The sequence below is a fragment of the Homarus americanus genome, unplaced genomic scaffold, assembly GCF_018991925.1.
Source record: "Homarus americanus isolate GMGI-L3 unplaced genomic scaffold, GMGI_Hamer_2.0 scaffold23578, whole genome shotgun sequence".
NCBI classification, from domain to species: Eukaryota; Metazoa; Arthropoda; class Malacostraca; order Decapoda; family Nephropidae; genus Homarus; species Homarus americanus.
In genome coordinates, this window is record NW_024733231.1 from 8,584,769 (window position 1) to 8,603,840 (window position 19,072).

The following is a 19,072-nucleotide window of genomic DNA, read 5'->3' on the forward strand; positions in this document are numbered from 1 at the left end:
AGTTGAGGAAAACCTGTTATCTGGGGCGAGATGTTGCGCATACTCGCCTCGGGATATGTGTGAAACTGTGTCTGTTATCGTGAATGAAGTCGAGCCTCGCGTAATGATCGATAACTGAAGTCGACCCCCTCTTGAAGCCTCAGTTGATCTCTTTTACAACTACCATTTGATTTGTTAGCAGAAAAATATTTTATGCCTGTATTAATAAACAAAGAACATTCAACATCACATACACTACCAAGTTCAATGTTAAATGTTTGCTAGCATGTGGATGATGACGTAACTTAAAACACAATAAACATTACACATCTCTTCCTTTATGTTAACAATAGTCCCTTCCTTCTTCTATTGTGCTCCTATTAAAAGACCAAGAGACAATATGAACTGTTAAGAACTCTGGTTAATGAACACCACAAACTCACTAAAGCTATATTAAGGTAAACTGTGAATAAAAGTCAAATAATAAACATATAAAATATAGAAAATCATCTTGAAATTTGTTTTAGGAATTTTTTCTGAGCTGAAATATATCATAAGCCTTAATTCAAAACATCAGAAGAAAAACCGAAGGCAAATATTTAGATCCTACATAAGAAAATCCGTTCATGTATTCCTTCGCGTCAACAACTAAATTCCTCACACACACATAGACAAAGAGAGCTCATACACAAGACAAAAACCATTTAAGATTTAACATGGACTTAAATTTTTCTTTTTGATATGTGTTCAGCTTCCTAAATTATATATCGGTGAAGAGAAGTAAACCTTGGCCTAGTAATGTGTATCTTGATTCATAGGAGAGTCACGATTCAGTTGGTCACGCCCTCAACTAACATAATTTGTGACAGATTTATTGTGTACTGTGATTCTGCTGGACACTAAATAATAATAATAATAATAATAATAATAATAATAATAATAATAATAATAATAATAATAATAATAATAATAATAATAATAATAAAATAATAATAATATTTGTTTAAACACCAACACAAGAAACAGTTTTAACCATTATATTTCTAATACTTCGTGACCTTAAATGCATAACAGACTGAAACTCATCCTAAAACAACATTACAAGCATCACACTCTCTCTTGGATGTCTAGTTAAGAGGAACAATTCGTCAATAGCCCCCTGAGGTGTGGGTGTGGGGCTCGTGGCAACATCTGGCTACATATATCAGGTTCTCCTCGTCAGTGTCATCAAGTGTTACAAAAACCTGTGGTGCTACGTCACGCGGGATGGGATATAAATAGGCGAGGCTCCCAGCAGCCGACAGTGAAGTTTCCTCCACCGACACGACACAATGAACGCTAAGGTAGACTCAAATACCCTGTGTTGTCTTTTATTTAATTATGTATAAATAAATAATATTTTACATTTAGTGAACATAGTACATCTTAAATTTTATATAAATTTAACTTTTTTTTTTTTATTCCTAGATCCTCCTCCTGCTGGGTGTGGTGGCCGTGGCTGCTGCTGACAGGCGCCCCTCCTTCTCCTACTCAGCTCCTCGGGTGAGTTCAACAGCGAGACTACCAAAAATTCACTCACTTATCATCCTTTTGCTGTTCTCTATAGACAACTTGTGTCTGCATGCATGATGCCATTAGATTACCATCAAATAAATAAATATACTTTTGGACTAAAAGATCTCACAGAGAAAAGGTAATGGCAACCTACATGAAATAAAATTATAATTACAACTATAATAGAACGTACAGTACAATATATTATTATTCACATATTCCAGTATTCATCTGAGGAGAGCGGTCCTGCTCAGTACAACTTCCAGTGGGCCGTCAACGACGCCCCCTCAGGTAACGACTTCGGTCACCAGGAGAACCGTGACAACGACAACACCCAGGGGTCGTACACCGTGCAGCTTCCCGACGGTCGTCTTCAGACCGTGAAATACTACGTGGACGGTGACTCAGGCTACATTGCTGATGTGGGTTACCAGGGTGATGCTCGCTACCCCGACTCTGATGAAGTCAGGTCCTACACCCCACCCAGACCCCAGTACGGATAAGACCCCGGCCACTGTCTCTTTAGGATGTTCAATGATTTAACTTTATCTTCAGAAAACACATACCTGAACCTGGCAATACTCAGCCTACAGTATATTTATGCAATTGTATATTTTGATATTGAATAAAATAATTTTCATTCTATGCTGGCTTTGAATTTTACTTTTATGACAATACTTTAACCAAGACACCAAGATGTATCTACAAACCCATTATAAACTCTTAAGAGGAAGTCACATAAAGGTCACAAACAACTAGAATATAATCACGAGATATTGTATAGGAACTAAACCACATTCAGAGATGATCCTAAATACAATGAGTCACAGTTTATATTGTTGGAGGCTAAAGAAACCTCACTCCCAGAAGAACGTGAATTTGATTAAGATAAGCCTTAGGACTACATGATAATAATGGGAGGGCGGGGGGTGGAGGCCATTGGTACTCGAAACATACACAGGAAGTAATGGCCTTCATAGTTTCTTTGGGGTCAAAATATTAGGTTTCTCGTTGATGTTGAAGAGACTGGTGGAATGAAAGTAACTTCTTTTAATTAACCTCAGGGAACTACTAAGCCATTGAGTATATTTTTAATAGTGAGGTTACAGTACATAAAGTTGCTATACATATTCGTAGTGTGCCGTAATGGTCCATCTTATGCTGAGTTATAAATATGTGTTGGTGGGCCATTGGTACTCGAAACATACACATTGGGAAGTATATCCAGGATTTATTGAACAGTCTCCAAAATGGGCCACCAACAAGTCACCATTTCAAGACCATGGGGGTCCGACATTGTCCCAATATTAGGATTTTCTCGTTGATGGTTGAAGTCTCCAGACTCAACTGGTTCCTGGAAGTGAAAGCTCACCTACTGGTCTCCTTAAATGCCACACAACGTAAGTGCAAAAGAGGGCATGCAAGATTATTCTCTCCCCTTCCTACCATATCAAGAAGGACCCTTTCGAACTGACCATCACCACGACCTCATCCAAATTTGGTAAGAAGCTTCTTGACAGTATATTTTTCGACACCACAACCGCATCCAGCCCATACGTGCACGAACTGATCGTGTCCCAACCATTGTAAAAATTATCAATAACATGTAATAAATCAGTGTATTCATAAACACTGCTCCTTACACTGTCACTATGTTGAAATGAACTGTAGTTTGAGCTGATCCCCATCTAAGTTATTATATGTCTTATTTGTGTCACCTTGTATTATTTGTAATTCGTAACCCATTCCCCAAATATGTAACTGTAAATTTTCATGGCTGCCAAGCTCTTTCAATAAACCGTTATTATTATTACATTACAGGGTGGCACGTAATTCACTGTATCAAGAACTATTGTAAAAAGTAATTATTCTCGGGAAAGCGACTTATGTGCCACCTGTTATTGTAAATAGACCTAAAATGAGGTGAAGGATCATAACAAAAACAAATCCTACGTGATTATGGGTAAGGATCATCGAGGACAACGCCATTAGATGTACAGACCACCCTTGCCAGATGTTGTGTTACTGGCCAAAAGTTTATAAGAAGTCCTGTTAAGATATTACATAAGAACATAAGAATGGAGGAAATTATAATAAGCAGCCCCGTTTACACCCAACCTTTATCATTTAATCTCTCCAGCCTATATTTGAAGTTCCTTAATGAGTTCAAGTTAATGATGGTGTTTGGTATTCTGACCGAGCACCTAAGGTATAGATCACCTAGATGTATATAATTATTTTCGATTATCTTTTAGCTGCAGTAGTTAGCTCAATGCAATTTTTTCCAGAATGGTTGCATGACGTTAACTTTTTCCGCACCACCAACCTGATCCCTTCACAGGTTCCTTTCCGCACCCTTGGACAGTGTGAGACGCACTACTCGTGGATGCAGCTTGTGATCAATTTTAATTCATCATAAATTTTTATGTATAGTATAAGAAAAATTATGACGGTGTTTTCTGGTATATCCATTGAGGAGTTATAACTATTGATATACATTGTCAAAATATCTTCGGTTTAATATTGTATGAATAAGGTGATAGCTGCTGCCAGACCTCTAACAGAGAGAGTGTCTGGGAGTGGTTTGTTTACTTCTCCCTCCTCCAACATGAACTGAGACTCATCTTGTGGTGGAACATCTATGCGTGTTTAAGCCGCCATCACCCAACTATGTCTTGTGATCATAAAACATCTTTTTAACCAAATCTAGTTCCCTAATGTCAACCGACTAAGGGTATGTGGGTACAACTGGGTACCCTGTACATAAATATTGTCCTAAAAGGAGCTTCAAAATCAGCATGATATGAAAATTTATTTATTCAACATCGTAATAAATAATTGCTTACATACATTGTAGGTTGAGTATTTCCAGGTTCAGGGATGTGTAAAGGGAGAAAAAAATCATCCCAAAAAGACAGTGGCCGGGGTCTTATCCGTACTTGGGTCTGGGTGGGGTGTAGGACCTGACTTCATCAGAGTCGGGGTAGCGAGCCTCACCCTGGTAACCCACATCAGCAATATAGCCTGAGTCACCGTCCACGTAGTATTTCACGGTCTGAAGACGACCGTCGGGAAGCTGCACGGTGTACGACCCCTGGGTGTTGTCGTTGTCACGGTTCTCCTGGTGACCGAAGTCGTTGCCTGAGGGGGCGTCGTTGACGGCCCACTGGAAGTTGTACTTAGCAGGACCGCTCTCCTCAGATGAGTGCTGCAATATGTACATAATACTTATAAACTGCCAATTATACATATTACTTATAAACTGCTAATTATGTTGACATGCTACGGTAGAGTCATTTATAATCTCCCAAGATTAGAAACCCGGCTTCCCTCTTAGGGAGGGAAGTCACTTGTGTGTGTGTTTGTTGATCTCTACCTTTAAAATGAGTCAAGTTCACCATTTAGATGAAATAATTTGTTTCTACTGGGGTGAGGGGTTTAGAGATTATATTGCTGAGCAACAGTTGAACTTACCCGAGGAGCGGAGTAAGAGAAAGAGGGGCGCCTGTCAGCAGCAGCCACGGCCACCACACTCAGCAGGAGGAAGATCTGAAAAAAAAATATTATATATAAATGTTTATACAAGATCTTAAGCTGAATTTTGTTAGTAATGTACAACATTATTCATACAAACAGAATTCACAAAGGGAACTCAGCATGGAGGAGTTACCTTAGCGTTCATTGTGTCGAGTCGGTGGAGGAAACTTCACTGTCAGCTGCTGGGGAGCCTCGCCTATTTATATTCCATCCCGACTGACGTAGCGGGGCAACTTTTTGCAACAATCTTATGATATTGTTGAAAAACGTTGATATTGTGCAGTGTGTGAGACGATGCTGAGGTCGACACCCACTCCCCGAGGGACACCTGACGTACTGTTCTTAATTTTACATTCCTGAACGAGAACAAGGTCACTACTGCTGTTTAAACACACTGTATTATTTTCACTATAATTTCTGGTTCTCTGTTATGTACTCAAGGTTAGAAGACAAAGGAGATATAAAGTTTGTCATAATACCCAGCATGTTCTTATATTGTTAGCTAATATGGATGTCTATTCCCTTACTATTATCGTGTATTATTATTATTATTTATCAGTAATATCTAATTCTCCTTAAATGGGAATAAATTAGAAACTAGATCCATTAAATGAGTCAATTTCTGTTGTCTTGTTACACGTCAACCAAATATTCAGGTCAGTTTACACTACATTGTTTTCACCTTAGAGTAAGTGTTCAGCCAAATGATGTGTCACCTACAACCACGTTTGGAATGTTCAGATGATATATACTTTAGTGTCCCTGTAAGAGTGTGATGTGGTTAAAAGGACCTGACAGTGAGTTATTATGTGTGTATGGACTGTTATGTACAATGATTATTATTTGTGTTGTTGTTGTTATATCATCATCATCATCATTATCTGTTATTATTATTATTATTATTATTATTATTATTATTATTATTATTATTATTACCCTATCAGAAAAATATTCTTATAAGTCATGCCACCAAACGTTGATACAAATGACTGTGAGTTAATGTAAGAACAGTCGAAAGAACACCATGAAGGACAACAACAATAACAACCACAATAAAAAGAAATAATGATAAAATACAAACAAAATTAGGACAATTAGACAACTTATTCAATGTCCAGTCCCCTTCACTAGTGCGTTTACAGAGGCTCGTCAGGTTTTGTACAGTGTGACACCGCTGTATTTGTTGACATTCAACAGAAGGAAACTCACAGTAGTAAACATTCTGTGGAATCAAAGTAAAACAATATTAAAACAAACATCTCAATGGAACGATTTGTGGAATGTTTATATGGCGAGCCCCTGTAAACGCACTAGTGAAGGAGGCTGTATATAATAAGTGTTAACAAAATCAGTAGCTTGAGGACGTGAACCTTTAAACCATTGCAGTCGCGTAAGACGTAAACAAACCTCACAATTAAAAATTTACTTGTAATTAACACAAGTTACCTGTGTTCATAATGCATAATAGGGAGCCATAGCATTAGTTTCAATGCATTTTTTATTTCGTTTCATCATATGTTTGGTTAGCTTAAGTTAGAATTATTTTAGGGTGTTTATTTATCAGGTAAAATACTGTGGGGTGCCTAATCATTAGGTGGTCCTAATATATTTATCACCTTCCATAACCTCAAAAGACGATCCTTCATCCACTGAATATTGTTATAACTTATGTCGGGGTGACAGGGTTATATTCAGTTGTTTACGGGAATTGCCTTGCAAGCGAGCGGACCCGGGTTCGATCCCCGGGCAGGGTGAAATTGTGGGCAAGTTTCTTTACGCCATTTGCCTCTGTCTACCCAGCAGTAATTGGGGACCTGGATGTTAATCGATTTACGGATCGTGTTCCGGGGTAATGTTTGCCAGTGCAGTTGGCGAGTTGTCCGGTTTTCTCGGACTATTCCTTGACACTGGGTTATGCAACTCGTTAACTCAGGGTGTGTGATTGTTGTGTTGGCAACAGGTTCTATACCTTAAATAAATTAACGCCAAGGTGGCCCTTGGGCCGGCCATCTTTTTTACACGAGGGGCAACCATTATTTATTTATTTTCCCGAGGGTCCTGGCGCCACTGAATTTCGTTGCTCCTCGGAAGTCTTCACCACCATCCGGAGTTAATGAATTACACTCAAGTTTAGGAGCTGCGATATAATGTGTTTTCTTATGTGCATCAATTCTGATTGTGTTGCTTTTTATGGTTATAAGGTTAGAATATTTTGTTATTAGTATTCACGGTCATGAATATTGCTGTCATGAGTACTTTTAGTTTCATGAATATTGTAATGATTATCTACATTACCACGAATATTTAATCATCATAAATACTCACACAACCATGAATATTAAATAATTAATATTTACACTAATGAGAAAAACAATCGTCATAGTATGACTATTTTTTATTGATTATATACATAAATAATCCTTAAACTACTTCTTGTAACAAGTATTGTCAAGTTCAGGTCATCTGGTTTGGAACTGGAGGAGACACGAAGCCTTATGAAGGAGACCGAATCGGGATCTTATCCGTACTTGGGTCTGGGTGGGGTGTAGGACCTGACTTCATCAGAGTCGGGGTAGCGAGCCTCACCCTGGTAGCTGACATCAGCAATGTAGCCTGAGTCCCCGTCCACGTAGTATTTCACGGTCTGAAGACGACCGTCGGGAAGTTGCACGGTGTACGACCCCTGGGTGTTGTCGTTGTCACGGTTCTCCTGGTGACCGAAGTCGTTGCCTGAGGGGGCGTCGTTGACGGCCCACTGGAAGTTGTACTTAGCAGGACCGCTCTCCTCAGATGAGTGCTGCAATGTGTACATAATACTTATAAACTGCCAAATAAGTTAAAATGCTACAGTAGAGTCATTTATAATCTTACAAGATTATAAACCCGGCTTCCCTCGTGGGGAACCTACGAGTGTGTGTGTGTGTGTTAACCTCTACACTTAACATTTGTCAAGCTCACTAGATCATCACCATTTGGATCATATAAGTTGTGTCTACTGGGGTGAGGGGTTTAGAGATTATCTTGCTGAGCAACAGTTGAACTTACCCGAGGAGCGGAGTAAGAGAAAGAGGGGCGCCTGTCAGCAGCAGCCACAGCCACCACACTCAGCAGGAGGAAGATCTGAAAAAAATATGTATAGTATATATAAATGTTTTTACTAGATCTTAAGCTGAGTTTTCTTTGTAATGTACAACATTATTCATATAAACAGAATTCACAAAGGGAACTCAGCATGGAGGAGTTACCTTAGCGTTCATTGTGTCGAGTCGGTGGAGGAAACTTCACTGTCAGCTGCTGGGGAGCCTCGCCTATTTATATTCCATCCCGACTGACGTAGCGGGGCAACTTTTTATACCACGTATGAAATCCGGCAGATGAAAACCTGACTTTTGGGGCGAGGCACTGGACTGAGCCTCTCGCCTACATCTTGAGAGACACCTAATGATTTTTTTGTCTTTACTTAAACTTCAAGGTGAAATCGTCAAACTGTACTCGTTTCTGTTTAAATGCTGTAGGTTTTTATCCACTGGTCTTTGGTTAATCAGCAGTCGAAGTGGTTATTAGATTCCCACGAAGAGAGATAGGGAAAGAAAGTTCCCACACCAAGTTTTCTCAAGTTCCCACACCATGTTCTCCAAAGTTCTCACACTATGTTCTCTAAAGTTCTCACACCATGTTTTCTAAGGTTCCCACACCATGTTCTCTAAACTTCTCACACCATGTTCTCTAAAGTTCTCACACCATAGTCTCTAAAGTTCTCACACCATGTTCTCTAAGGTTCTTAAGGCACTACAAAATATATACAGCAACTCATCATATCCAAAGACCGTGGATTGCACTGATCATCCTATCTAGGTGACCCTGCCTATGGCTTGAGTAACAACACACCTAGTTAGGAACAGACATCCAACACCTTTTTCTCTAGGTTATGAATTCATGATTAAGAGCGATTTACCAGGCATGTAGAAAGAGGCGACACATATTCAGTACCCCACTGTTGCTTCATCTATACTAATAATAAATTACAAAGGGGAAAAAATATCCGGGCTGACGCTAGATGCAACAACACGTTCATTCTGGTGTGGTTAGGTTAAGTGGTCAGCTCTCCTCCCCGACCACAGAACATGACCAGTGTACACCAGCCATTAGTACAAGACACAATTGACTTGTATTATGAATTGACAGAAAGTAAAATGGATGATTAATGAATAGAAAAAATGTGTAAGTAAATAAAAGGCGATATAAAGGAAAGAGAAGACAAACAAACGAATGGATGTTACCCTCACGTAAATGATGGTAAAAATAATTTATAAATAATTATAAGATGAGTAGATTAGTAACGTATATAAATGAATATATTAAAAAAAATATGACTTAGTTGATAAATAGATAGATAGTTCAATTGGTAGATGAATAAACGAATAAATATTAGCACAGTGACAGGAGACAGAGGGTGGTAGACAGTGATGATCCCCAGCCCGTTTGTGAGAGCGTCTAGCCTACCTCCTGCCTTCTGAAGGTCACTCGCTCAGACCCTGACCTTCATCACCCGCGTCTGGGACGGGTATCCACTCTCACTACTCTGGTTACAGCTTTTTTCCTCTTGTCGGGGTTGTACAAATGTTTACATCTTGTTGTGGTAAGTGACTCAGCTACCCCCCATCATGGAGAGAGCAAATAGTATAACGCCCCGTCCTAAATTGTTTTTCTAGCGCTGCTAAGCTTCATAGCTGGTATAAAAAGTTGTCCTGCTACGTCACGCAGGATGGGATATAAATAGGCGAGGCTCCCCAGCAGCTGACAGTGAAGTTTCCTCCACCGACACGACACAATGAACGCCAAGGTAGGTTTTGGCGTCTTGTCTTGCACTTAATGACCCCCTGTGCTTATCAAAGTATGCATAACATTTACTATTTTTAACACCAAGGAAATCAAACCCATGCTATTAGACAAACTTAGATAAAGACGCTGCAATTTTAATGCTCACTGACATTCTCGGTTACGTGTATACAAGAATGAGGGAACAGATAATCTCCCCTGTGCTCATCATGAATATGTCAGGAGCCAACGAAACTGTGTTGGTTTAATATGACTTTCAATATTTTAACTTGAGTTCCATTCTCAAAGATGACATTCGGATTACTGTGTATCTCTGGTAACACTCGGGCATGATACAAGGACCTTGTTTCCAGATCCTCCTCCTGCTGGGTGTAGTGGCCGTGGCTGCTGCTGATAGGCGCCCCTCCTTCTCCTACTCAGCTCCTCGGGTAATGCAATATCCTACATTATTCAGTGTCAACATTTATCATTGATTGCTCAGTAATGATAAACTATTGGCCAATAACTCACAGTAACATTTACCACATGGGACATTCCTAAAAGTAAACTGTATGTGAAATAACCACCAGAGTGCATTATTGATCTTCTTCATATATATCAGGCTTCATCTGAGGAGAGCGGTCCTGCTCAGTACAACTTCAATTGGGCCGTCAACGACGACTCCTCAGAGAACGACTTCGGTCACCAGGAGACGCGGGACAACGATAACACCAAGGGGTCGTACTCTGTGCAGCTTCCCGACGGTCGTCTGCAGACTGTGACTTATTACGTGGACGGTGACTCAGGCTACATTGCTGATGTCAAGTACGTCGGAGAGGCTCGCTACCCTGACTCTGATGAAGTCAGGTCCTACACCCCACCCAGACGCCAGTACAATTAAGACTATAACTCGTCCAGCAGAGGACACGTTCCTCGAATTTGTCCCAGACGAAAACACCTGAACTTGCTAAGTAATTTATTTAATTCTTCTCAAATGACAAATATCGTTTCTAGTACAAAAGCTACATGTAATTCTTATTTATTGAAGCTCTTCTTTTATATATGTGAAAAGTGAAAAATAAAATCATAATCATTCAGTACATACATTTTCCTTTCCTTCAAACAACGTAAACAAATATTACACATTTGTATATCTCTATGTTGTGGGTAACCTCGTTAGTGACAAAGTAAAATCAATATGAGATGTTTCTTCTGGCCTCTTTGTCTACCCCTGTCACACTGTTATAGAAACTGGATCAAGTGTTCAAGCGAGAGCAAGACAAATGCAGAATGTAACAGGAAGGAGCTGTAAAAAATGAATCCTGCTCTCTCTCCTCATACACATACAGAAACACCTGATAATATTTTCAATCTCCATACACACTATACAAAGTTACGTGGTCTACTAAATAATCAATAATTTTGCAAAATGAATAAATACTTTAGGATCAAACTACGATAAGCTCAGACTTTGATGCTTTATACACGATATATGAATGGACTGAAAAGAGGACACCATTGTGTATAAAGAAATTAGAGTGAGTCTGGTCGTAACGTAAGTCAAGAAACAGTTGAAATGGGTAACGTTAAGGGAAAAATTCACACAACTATGAACTACAGACCACAAGAGGCTGTAGGATATCCATATGTATTTTACCAAGTACGAAATCCAACGTCAATCAACATAAAATTACGTCGCGGAGTTCGGTCGGTTTCTGAATTTGTCTAAAGATCAGCTGGTGTAGAATGTTGACTGGCTCTTGACAGGTTTGACCAGATGATGAGCAAGCTTGTCTGGTTCATTGACTAGTGCAATCTCCAGGTATAGGTCCTGCAGGTTTTTCCCTCCCCTTCTCCTTCTTCAGGCAGGGTGATTGTCTTTTTGTCTCTGAAGAAGAACATTACCCGTTTACCAAAGGCCAGGTACAATAATTTATAGTCCACTAAGTTTGTTGTCTGTTTTTTTCATTACAATTAAGGAGCTTTCCACTATGTCCAGACCCCAGCTGACTCACCATTCCTTATGTCCCTCTGTTAGTGATGATGGCAACCTTGCCGGTGTAAGGGTCAATTGCCCCAACTTACACAAACAAAAACACCAACATATCACTTGCAGGCCTTCATTAAACAGCTTCTCATGGTACTTAATACACCAAGACCTGTACTCATTAATGTCTGACACGAGATGTTCAGTTTATTGGATAAAAACCCGTCTAAGTGGTCGACCTTGAGTAAAAATTTCTTATAGCGTCGGTAGATACGATTCTCCAGTTCCCAGGAATTTCTTATGTAAACTTCTAGTCGTTTCTCCTACGGGTCTCAGGTTATTGAGTCTAACACTACCTGGGCTTGTTTCACACTTTCCTTTCTGCAGCGATAACCCCTTATGACCAAAACCTCTGAAAAACGGTACAATAGAGTGTTTCTCAGCTTCTACTAAGGATTTATGCAGGAATAAATCAAAGTAATCAACAAGGTTTGCAGATCAACGGGTCATCATAATAGACGATTCCTTTGGTCCCAATGATCTGTATATCTCGTTTATGTCCTTCGTAAACTTGATTGGCCTTCGTAAAACTAAAGAAGAAACTATGAACTAATGTTGAATCTTAAAGCCGAATTTCTATTTACTAACTGTTACACTGGTGTCTCAGAAGGCGTCGGTGCTGGTGTAGTGAAGAAACAAGTCATATCACTCACCACCTTCTCTTAATTCTCGTGTTGACTGGTATAAGAGCCACGAAGGCAATATAAGAAGGCCTCAAGCATCACAAATATTTCTCGATATTCACCTGAAATAATCTGGTGAGCCAAGGTGGTCAAGTACGCAACAGTGAGACCCACGATGGACTCACATACATGGCGTTTACCACAGCTCAACCAGACCAGTTATGGTTATAATTCCCTTCACTGATCACGCCGGCGCCTGAGCTTCACGCATCAGAGAGTTGCTGCAATTCCAGTATATGGACGCTGCTGCAATTTCCTTAACGTTAATTCAGTCTCGTGTTGCTGAGGTTGTTGCAAGAGCCATTCTGATTAGTTGCCAATGGCTTTATCTTCTAAGGGAACCATAATATCAGTTCCACATCTCCACCATCATGCTGTGAAGGTCTCATTCCCTCAATTTATACGACTGAAGGACTACAATGTAATATTAGGAGTTTCCACATTGTTCCCAGTTATAACAAGTGACCGACATTCCATATTTTATTCCTGGTTTTACTTGGGTTAGGTTAGATTAGGTTGGTTGAATTAGGTTAGGTTACATTAGATTAAGTTAGGTTAGGTTAGATTTATGCTGTGGCCCCTAGTCATAAGAGATTATCATTCTAAATTAGTAATTGTTTTTGTGATTCATAGTGAACGACCTTCCTTCCCCCTCTCAAAATACACACACACACACACACACACACACACACACACACACACACACACACACACACACACACACACACACACACACACACACACACACACACTGATCAAGATACACGAGACTTGTTGTGCCCCAGTTTCTGTTCCTCGGTAGAAGTCATTGTGTTGCTGGGGATCACACTGCTGGTGGATGGGAGGAGGTCATAGGTCAAACAGGCCCAAGTACTAATAATCCCCAAGGTAACCATTCGAACTGGGGCCCATTAGGATTGAAATCTAACATGAGAAAGACTTCTTAGAACTGGATCCCATGAAGACTGGGCCACAATCCTCAATGGTGGTCAGGTTGGGGTCTATTAGGATTGTAGTCATCCATCTAAGACCTCCCTGAAGGTGACGACGAAGGCGACGGCGAGGTAGACACACCCACCCATTTCTCCCCCACGACCCTCCAGCCAGTTTTTGCCGCCTTGTCTTGGCTCACCTCTATATCGGTAAGCTCTACTAACTGGGTTACCATCTGGCGGAGAAAGCAGTGAGTGAGTCAGAAAAAAAAACAACACTCGAAATATTCCAAGGAGTATAAACAAATTAGGCGCGTGTCAGTCTTTCATGGGATAGGATCGTGTTAGAAGGTGTTTTTAACCCTACTGATGGGGTGTTAAATGCTTTTATAACCGCAGTTTCATGGGATTAAATCTCAAATTGTCTTAGCCGATGTGTCTACCTGTAGATTAAGGAGAATGTTATGTTTACTTTGTCTTCTCGTGACCGACACTAAATATAGAAGACATTATTATTATTATTATTATTATTATTATTATTATTATTATTATTATTAAAGGCAACAATATCTATCGCCCTTACCAGAGTGACTGAGGAAACTAAGAAGTCAAAAGTCAGTTCCAACATTAACATCAATACGTAATCCTGATATATGTGAACCATTGATGCAAGGAAATTTTATTATGACAGTAGTGGTCTTATAACGTAAGTCTTATTAGTGGAAGAAATACTGTATGTGGTGTTTGTGGTAGTCTGGATTATGCCTTTGGGACCTAGAGGTGGTGATGGTGATGGTAGTGGTGATGGTGATGGTAGTGGTGATGGTGATGGTAGTGGTGATGGTAATGGTGATGACGGTGATAGTGATGGTGATGCTTCATTCAACACTATCATCAGCAAGAACTTTAAGCTTCATCACTATGAGTTACGCTTCACGACCACACCTGAATGGTTACCAGCTTAATAGGCTGAAAGACCTTGTACGGGAAGCTGTTTGTTGTGTTGAGTTCTGTCTGTTTGTTTGTCTAATGTATGTATGTATGTATGTATGTATGTATGTATGTATGTATGTATGTATGTAGGTTGGATTGAAGGGTATCAATATCTCAAAAATAAAACGGAGGAGATAATTTTAGGGGAGACTACACACACACACACACACACACACACACACACACACACACACACACACACACACATACACCGGGGAAAATTTGCTAAAACAATGTATAACTTGCATCAGGTCAGGCTCGTGATAGGTGACCTGCCGGGAAATTAATGACGAAATTGCATCTTAGGCAGAGGCTGAAGGTGGTGTAACCTGTGTGTGTGTGTGTGTGTGTGTGTGTGTGTGTGTGTGTGTGTGTGTGTGTGTGTGTGTGTGTGTGTGTGTGTGTGTGTGTATTCAGGTACATAATACAGCTATGGTAATTGGTGCAGGTATTTTGGATTTGATTTAGAAATATCAATGTAGTTCAATAATTTCAGTTTAAAATACATGTACTGGAATTCCTATATTGTGATGGTGTTATAATGGTCATGTCTTAACCTAGATATGAAAAGAAGTGCATATTTATATTACTTAACACAGTAATGATGGTCTTAACCTAGATAATTATAAACGTAAATGCCCCTATGGATATATTTAACCTAACCTTAATGAGCAGAGGATAAAGTTATGGTAGTCACTATCATACATCAGAGTTAAGGCAACATCATACAACACCATACATCATACAAATTTGATTCATTGTTTACAAAAGCATGTACTGTATATCTCAGTAGACGACCATCTCTGTGTGACAACAATAACAACACAGGGTTTCCTTTGCGTGAGCTGGTTTGAGCCCCGCACACACTTGCGTCACACCTCTCCAGACACACCAGGTTGGGTAGGGTCACCCCGCCCTCACACCCTGCCCTCCTTCTAGGGAATGTAGGCCGCTCGTCTAGTTTATTCCATGCTAAGACACACACACACACAGATACGCCCTACACCCACCGTACATCATCCAATCTATATTTATCTGTTTTTGTGTAAAGAACTTCAACATTACACAGGTGAAGTGATGTTGCTCAGGTAGACAATACAAAATAATTAATCAAACTCAAACAGGTTAAGTATGTCTTTAACACCTTTTTGTTTACATTTAAGATAACGAGAGACAGACAACATAAGGTATGACTCAGTCGAATTCCGCCCAGTGTTCGCTATTACAGGTTAGTTATAATCAGGTGTATTGCTTAATTGACAGGTATGACAATTTGATGCTGTGACCTGTGGAAGCCTTAGAGATGGTCGTTCACCTTTGACATAATATTATAACAAGGGAAGAAACATTACATACTGACTATGAGATATATACGATTAATATAGGTCTGAGGGGACCAAGCCATAATGGATAGGTTAAGTTAAGTTGTACTGTAGCGTTTTAGGACTAGGGCCTATGAGGAACAAGACCTATTAGGGCTGGCAACCAAATGACCTACAACAGGGCAATACTCACCACTCCTGACTTCCCATCACCTCTGATATGCCCACTGGACACTCTTAAAACCTGTCCTTACTTAACTTATTACGCTAACCATAAGAAATAACAAAAGGATTAAATTAAACTACAAAACAACAACTACTACTACCACAACAACAATAGCAACTACTATTAATTTCTCTACAACTATTCTTATCAGGAAATAACATGTAAAAGCACCAGCTCAAACTACACCAACGGCTTGATACATTCCTCACACACATCAACATCCTCGGCACCACAACACAAAGTCAGGCGCGCGGCCATAAACTCGCTACTCCGCCATAATTTTCTATTGACCCTCGTTGTTGCAGAGGCTAAGGGGGAGATACGTCACAGTCATGAATAATAGCACAATGTTAAGACAACGTCGTGCCATATATGGGGTCATGTTTATCGATACAAATATGGTGAGCAATTTGTTAGTAAGGAAGAAAGTTTGATCTTATTCATACGCTACGTAAACACCTCTGTCTGGCTATGACTACAATTATATATTCTACTACTATTATTATTAGTAACAGTAATATATTTATTTGTTTATTTATTTATTCACTATAAGTCTTTCAACGTTGAGTGCGTAATCCAGCTGGATCCCATAATCTGATACCGTTCCGTGGCGGCTCAGGCGTGACTAAGGCACACCACTTATAAGAGAAAACTGAGAGGACGTAATATACCAGAAACCAACCTTGTGGGGAGCCCCACCCAGGCGGGTCTGTGTTGGGCGCGGGAAGGAAAGGTCGTGAGGTGACCTTGTACCTGAGCAGGAAACACTGCCCTGTTGCTCAAGGTAGGGCAAAGAGAGAGAAAGTGAGATAGAAAGAAGGCGAGATAGAGATAGAGATAGAGATAGATTTTTTTTCATAACTGCAAACTGAACCTGGTGGGGTCCGCAACGCCAACATGCTGGGAAAGACTCGTACTGTGCTAAGTGACGTTTTTTTCCTGCGGCGACTCTAAGGTCGGGCAAAAACCTGACCGTGACGCCGCTCACGTTGAGGTATATATAAAGATAGTTCCATGCCAGCCTCACAGTGTACTTCTCGCCACGTGAACACAATGATCGCTAAGGTTTGTTCACCGTCACTTGTCTATAGACTGTAGAGTTACTGTCAGTTTTGGGATTAGACAGAGTTTTTGTATTGTATGTCTGTTTATATAGACGTCCCATAATGGTTTTGTTTTATTTTCTCAGATATAAGTTTTGAATTGAATGTAAACTTTGAATGAACTCCCAAGACGTCTTTCAGAAGTTTCAATAGCTCAAAATATCTAAGAATCTAATAAAAAATACAAATAAATTGGCGTAGGATATGTATGTTATTCATTTAATTAGTTATCAGTTTACTTATCCGCTATTTCGTTTCCCCATCACGTGCAGCTGTTAGTAGTGCTGGGGGTGGTGGCCGCGGCTACTGGTGACAGGCGCCCCTCATTCTCCTACGGTGCCCCTGAGGTGAGAAGACGCACACCCCACCACTTCTCTTTTATGTTTACATAATTAACTATGGAAGACATTGTCAATATGATAAAAACAAATGTGTCTTTACTTTTCATGTTTATTTAATATATGTACGCTGAAGTGGTGTGAGTATAAGTAAGTTAACATAAGAACTGTTGTTTAAACTTTTCCATATTTAGACTAATTATTTATATAAAACACACAGTTCTCCTCCGAAGAGTCTTTTGAGTCTTATGAGTCTAGTGAGGCTCAGTACAACTTCAACTACGCCGTGAAGCACGACCCCTCCGGCAACGACTTCGGGCACCAAGAGTCTCGTGATGGTGACAACACCAAGGGGTCGTACTACGTGCACCTTCCCGACGGTCGTCTCCAGACTGTGACTTATTACGTGGACGGTGACTCAGGCTACGTGGCTGAAGTCAGCTACCAGGGTGAGGCTCGCTACCCCGACTCATACGAGTCCTTTGAATCCTTTGAGTCCAGGGAGGCTCCCCGCTACGCCCCTCCCAGGCCAACCTACGGGTAGTCAAACTGACTTACAGAGATAACGCGGCTGTGCTGTAGTGAACTACTCATCCTCCAAAGCTTATATTATATTGTACATATCTTTATTGAGAATATATTATGCAAATATAAATATATGTATTCATATTTATCTAAAATAAATTAAATCATTGAAACAGAACTTTAATGTGTATGTACTTCCTGTATCATGACATGTTTAACAGCTGGACGAGACAGAGGCCGTCCACTGGCACGTGATGGTGAGAAGAGAACCTGGAACATAAGCCCAGCAAAACTAATAATAATCCACCATTTTATATCCACCTCGGGACCTGTAGTATGTTGACATAAATTATCAAGTTGAACACACGACTGTATACTGTATAGTTTAGCATGAGGGATATATACTTACAGCTTTCAATACCAGCAGTACAATGTATATCCATGATGTGTACAAGACGACTCTAGGGTGTGGTGGTGTTGTGGTATGTGATGTGTTACCTGGTGTTGTGTTACCTGGTGGTGTTGTGTGTTACCTGGTATTATAATGTGTTACCTGGTGTTGATGTGCGTTACCTAGTGTTGTGTTACCTGGTGTTGTGTCGTAACATGTTGTGTAATGGGTTGCTTCTTTAGTGTAGATAAACGTCCACTAATACTCTACCGTCTACCATGAGTGTTGTAGCGACGGACTAGTAAAGATGACCACATTCTCCACAGCACACACAGAGAGAGAGAGAGAGAGAGAGAGAGAGAGAGAGAGAGAGAGAGAGAAGGAGAGTAATTATACGCCTCAGGATATATAATTAAGTTTTAACTACCAAGAGTGTTATCTGAATACCTTGTGATCTTGTGATGATGAGGGAAGGATGAAAATTTCTCTCAGTTAATTAGTCAGTTAGTCATTCAGTCAGACGGTCGATTTATTAGTCTGTTAGTTTCCTTCTCTATCTCCTCTTTTTCTGTCCGTCTCTCGTCTACATCCCTCTTGTCCCTCTTTCTCTATCTCTCCATCTCC

The 19,072-nt window shown here is 40.1% G+C and overlaps 4 protein-coding genes and 1 long non-coding RNA gene across 7 annotated transcripts; 3 read left to right on the forward strand and 2 right to left on the reverse strand.

Moving 5' to 3' along the window:
• Window positions 1–1,276: 1,276 nt before the first annotated feature.
• LOC121869449 (pro-resilin-like) lies at window positions 1,277–10,985 on the forward strand. Of its 2 annotated transcripts, none has more exons than XM_042370801.1 (3): window positions 1,277–1,322; window positions 10,263–10,337; window positions 10,511–10,985. In XM_042370801.1, exons 1-3 carry the CDS (start codon window positions 1,311–1,313, stop codon window positions 10,787–10,789), a joined length of 366 nt encoding a protein of 121 aa, XP_042226735.1. In that variant the 5' UTR covers window positions 1,277–1,310; the 3' UTR covers window positions 10,790–10,985. The 2 variants fall into 2 exon arrangements, with proteins under 2 accessions (XP_042226735.1, XP_042226734.1); XM_042370800.1 differs by lacking the exon at window positions 1,277–1,322 and adding an exon at window positions 9,813–9,913.
• On the forward strand, window positions 1,469–2,178 carry LOC121869450. The gene is made up of 2 exons (XR_006089552.1): window positions 1,469–1,521; window positions 1,758–2,178. It is a non-coding gene; the product is annotated as an uncharacterized LOC121869450 (long non-coding RNA).
• Window positions 4,333–5,303, reverse strand: LOC121869448 (pro-resilin-like). Its single transcript, XM_042370799.1, has 3 exons — window positions 5,204–5,303; window positions 5,008–5,082; window positions 4,333–4,741 (listed from the first exon to the last, which is right to left on the reverse strand). The coding sequence occupies exons 1-3, from the start codon at window positions 5,213–5,215 to the stop codon at window positions 4,463–4,465; spliced, it is 366 nt and encodes a 121-aa protein (XP_042226733.1). The 5' UTR covers window positions 5,216–5,303; the 3' UTR covers window positions 4,333–4,462.
• Window positions 4,333–8,420, reverse strand: LOC121869447 (pro-resilin-like). Of its 2 annotated transcripts, XM_042370798.1 has the most exons (4): window positions 8,316–8,420; window positions 8,116–8,190; window positions 7,588–7,867; window positions 4,333–4,461 (listed from the first exon to the last, which is right to left on the reverse strand). In XM_042370798.1, the coding sequence occupies exons 1-3, from the start codon at window positions 8,325–8,327 to the stop codon at window positions 7,589–7,591; spliced, it is 366 nt and encodes a 121-aa protein (XP_042226732.1). In that variant the 5' UTR covers window positions 8,328–8,420; the 3' UTR covers window positions 4,333–4,461; window position 7,588. The 2 variants fall into 2 exon arrangements, with proteins under 2 accessions (XP_042226732.1, XP_042226730.1); XM_042370796.1 differs by lacking the exon at window positions 4,333–4,461 and having other exon boundaries at window positions 7,451–7,867.
• Window positions 10,986–17,125: 6,140 nt separating the features above from the next.
• On the forward strand, window positions 17,126–18,235 carry LOC121869451 (pro-resilin-like). Its single transcript, XM_042370802.1, has 3 exons — window positions 17,126–17,156; window positions 17,467–17,541; window positions 17,753–18,235. Exons 1-3 carry the CDS (start codon window positions 17,145–17,147, stop codon window positions 18,074–18,076), a joined length of 411 nt encoding a protein of 136 aa, XP_042226736.1. The 5' UTR covers window positions 17,126–17,144; the 3' UTR covers window positions 18,077–18,235.
• The last annotated feature ends 837 nt before the right edge of the window (window positions 18,236–19,072 follow it).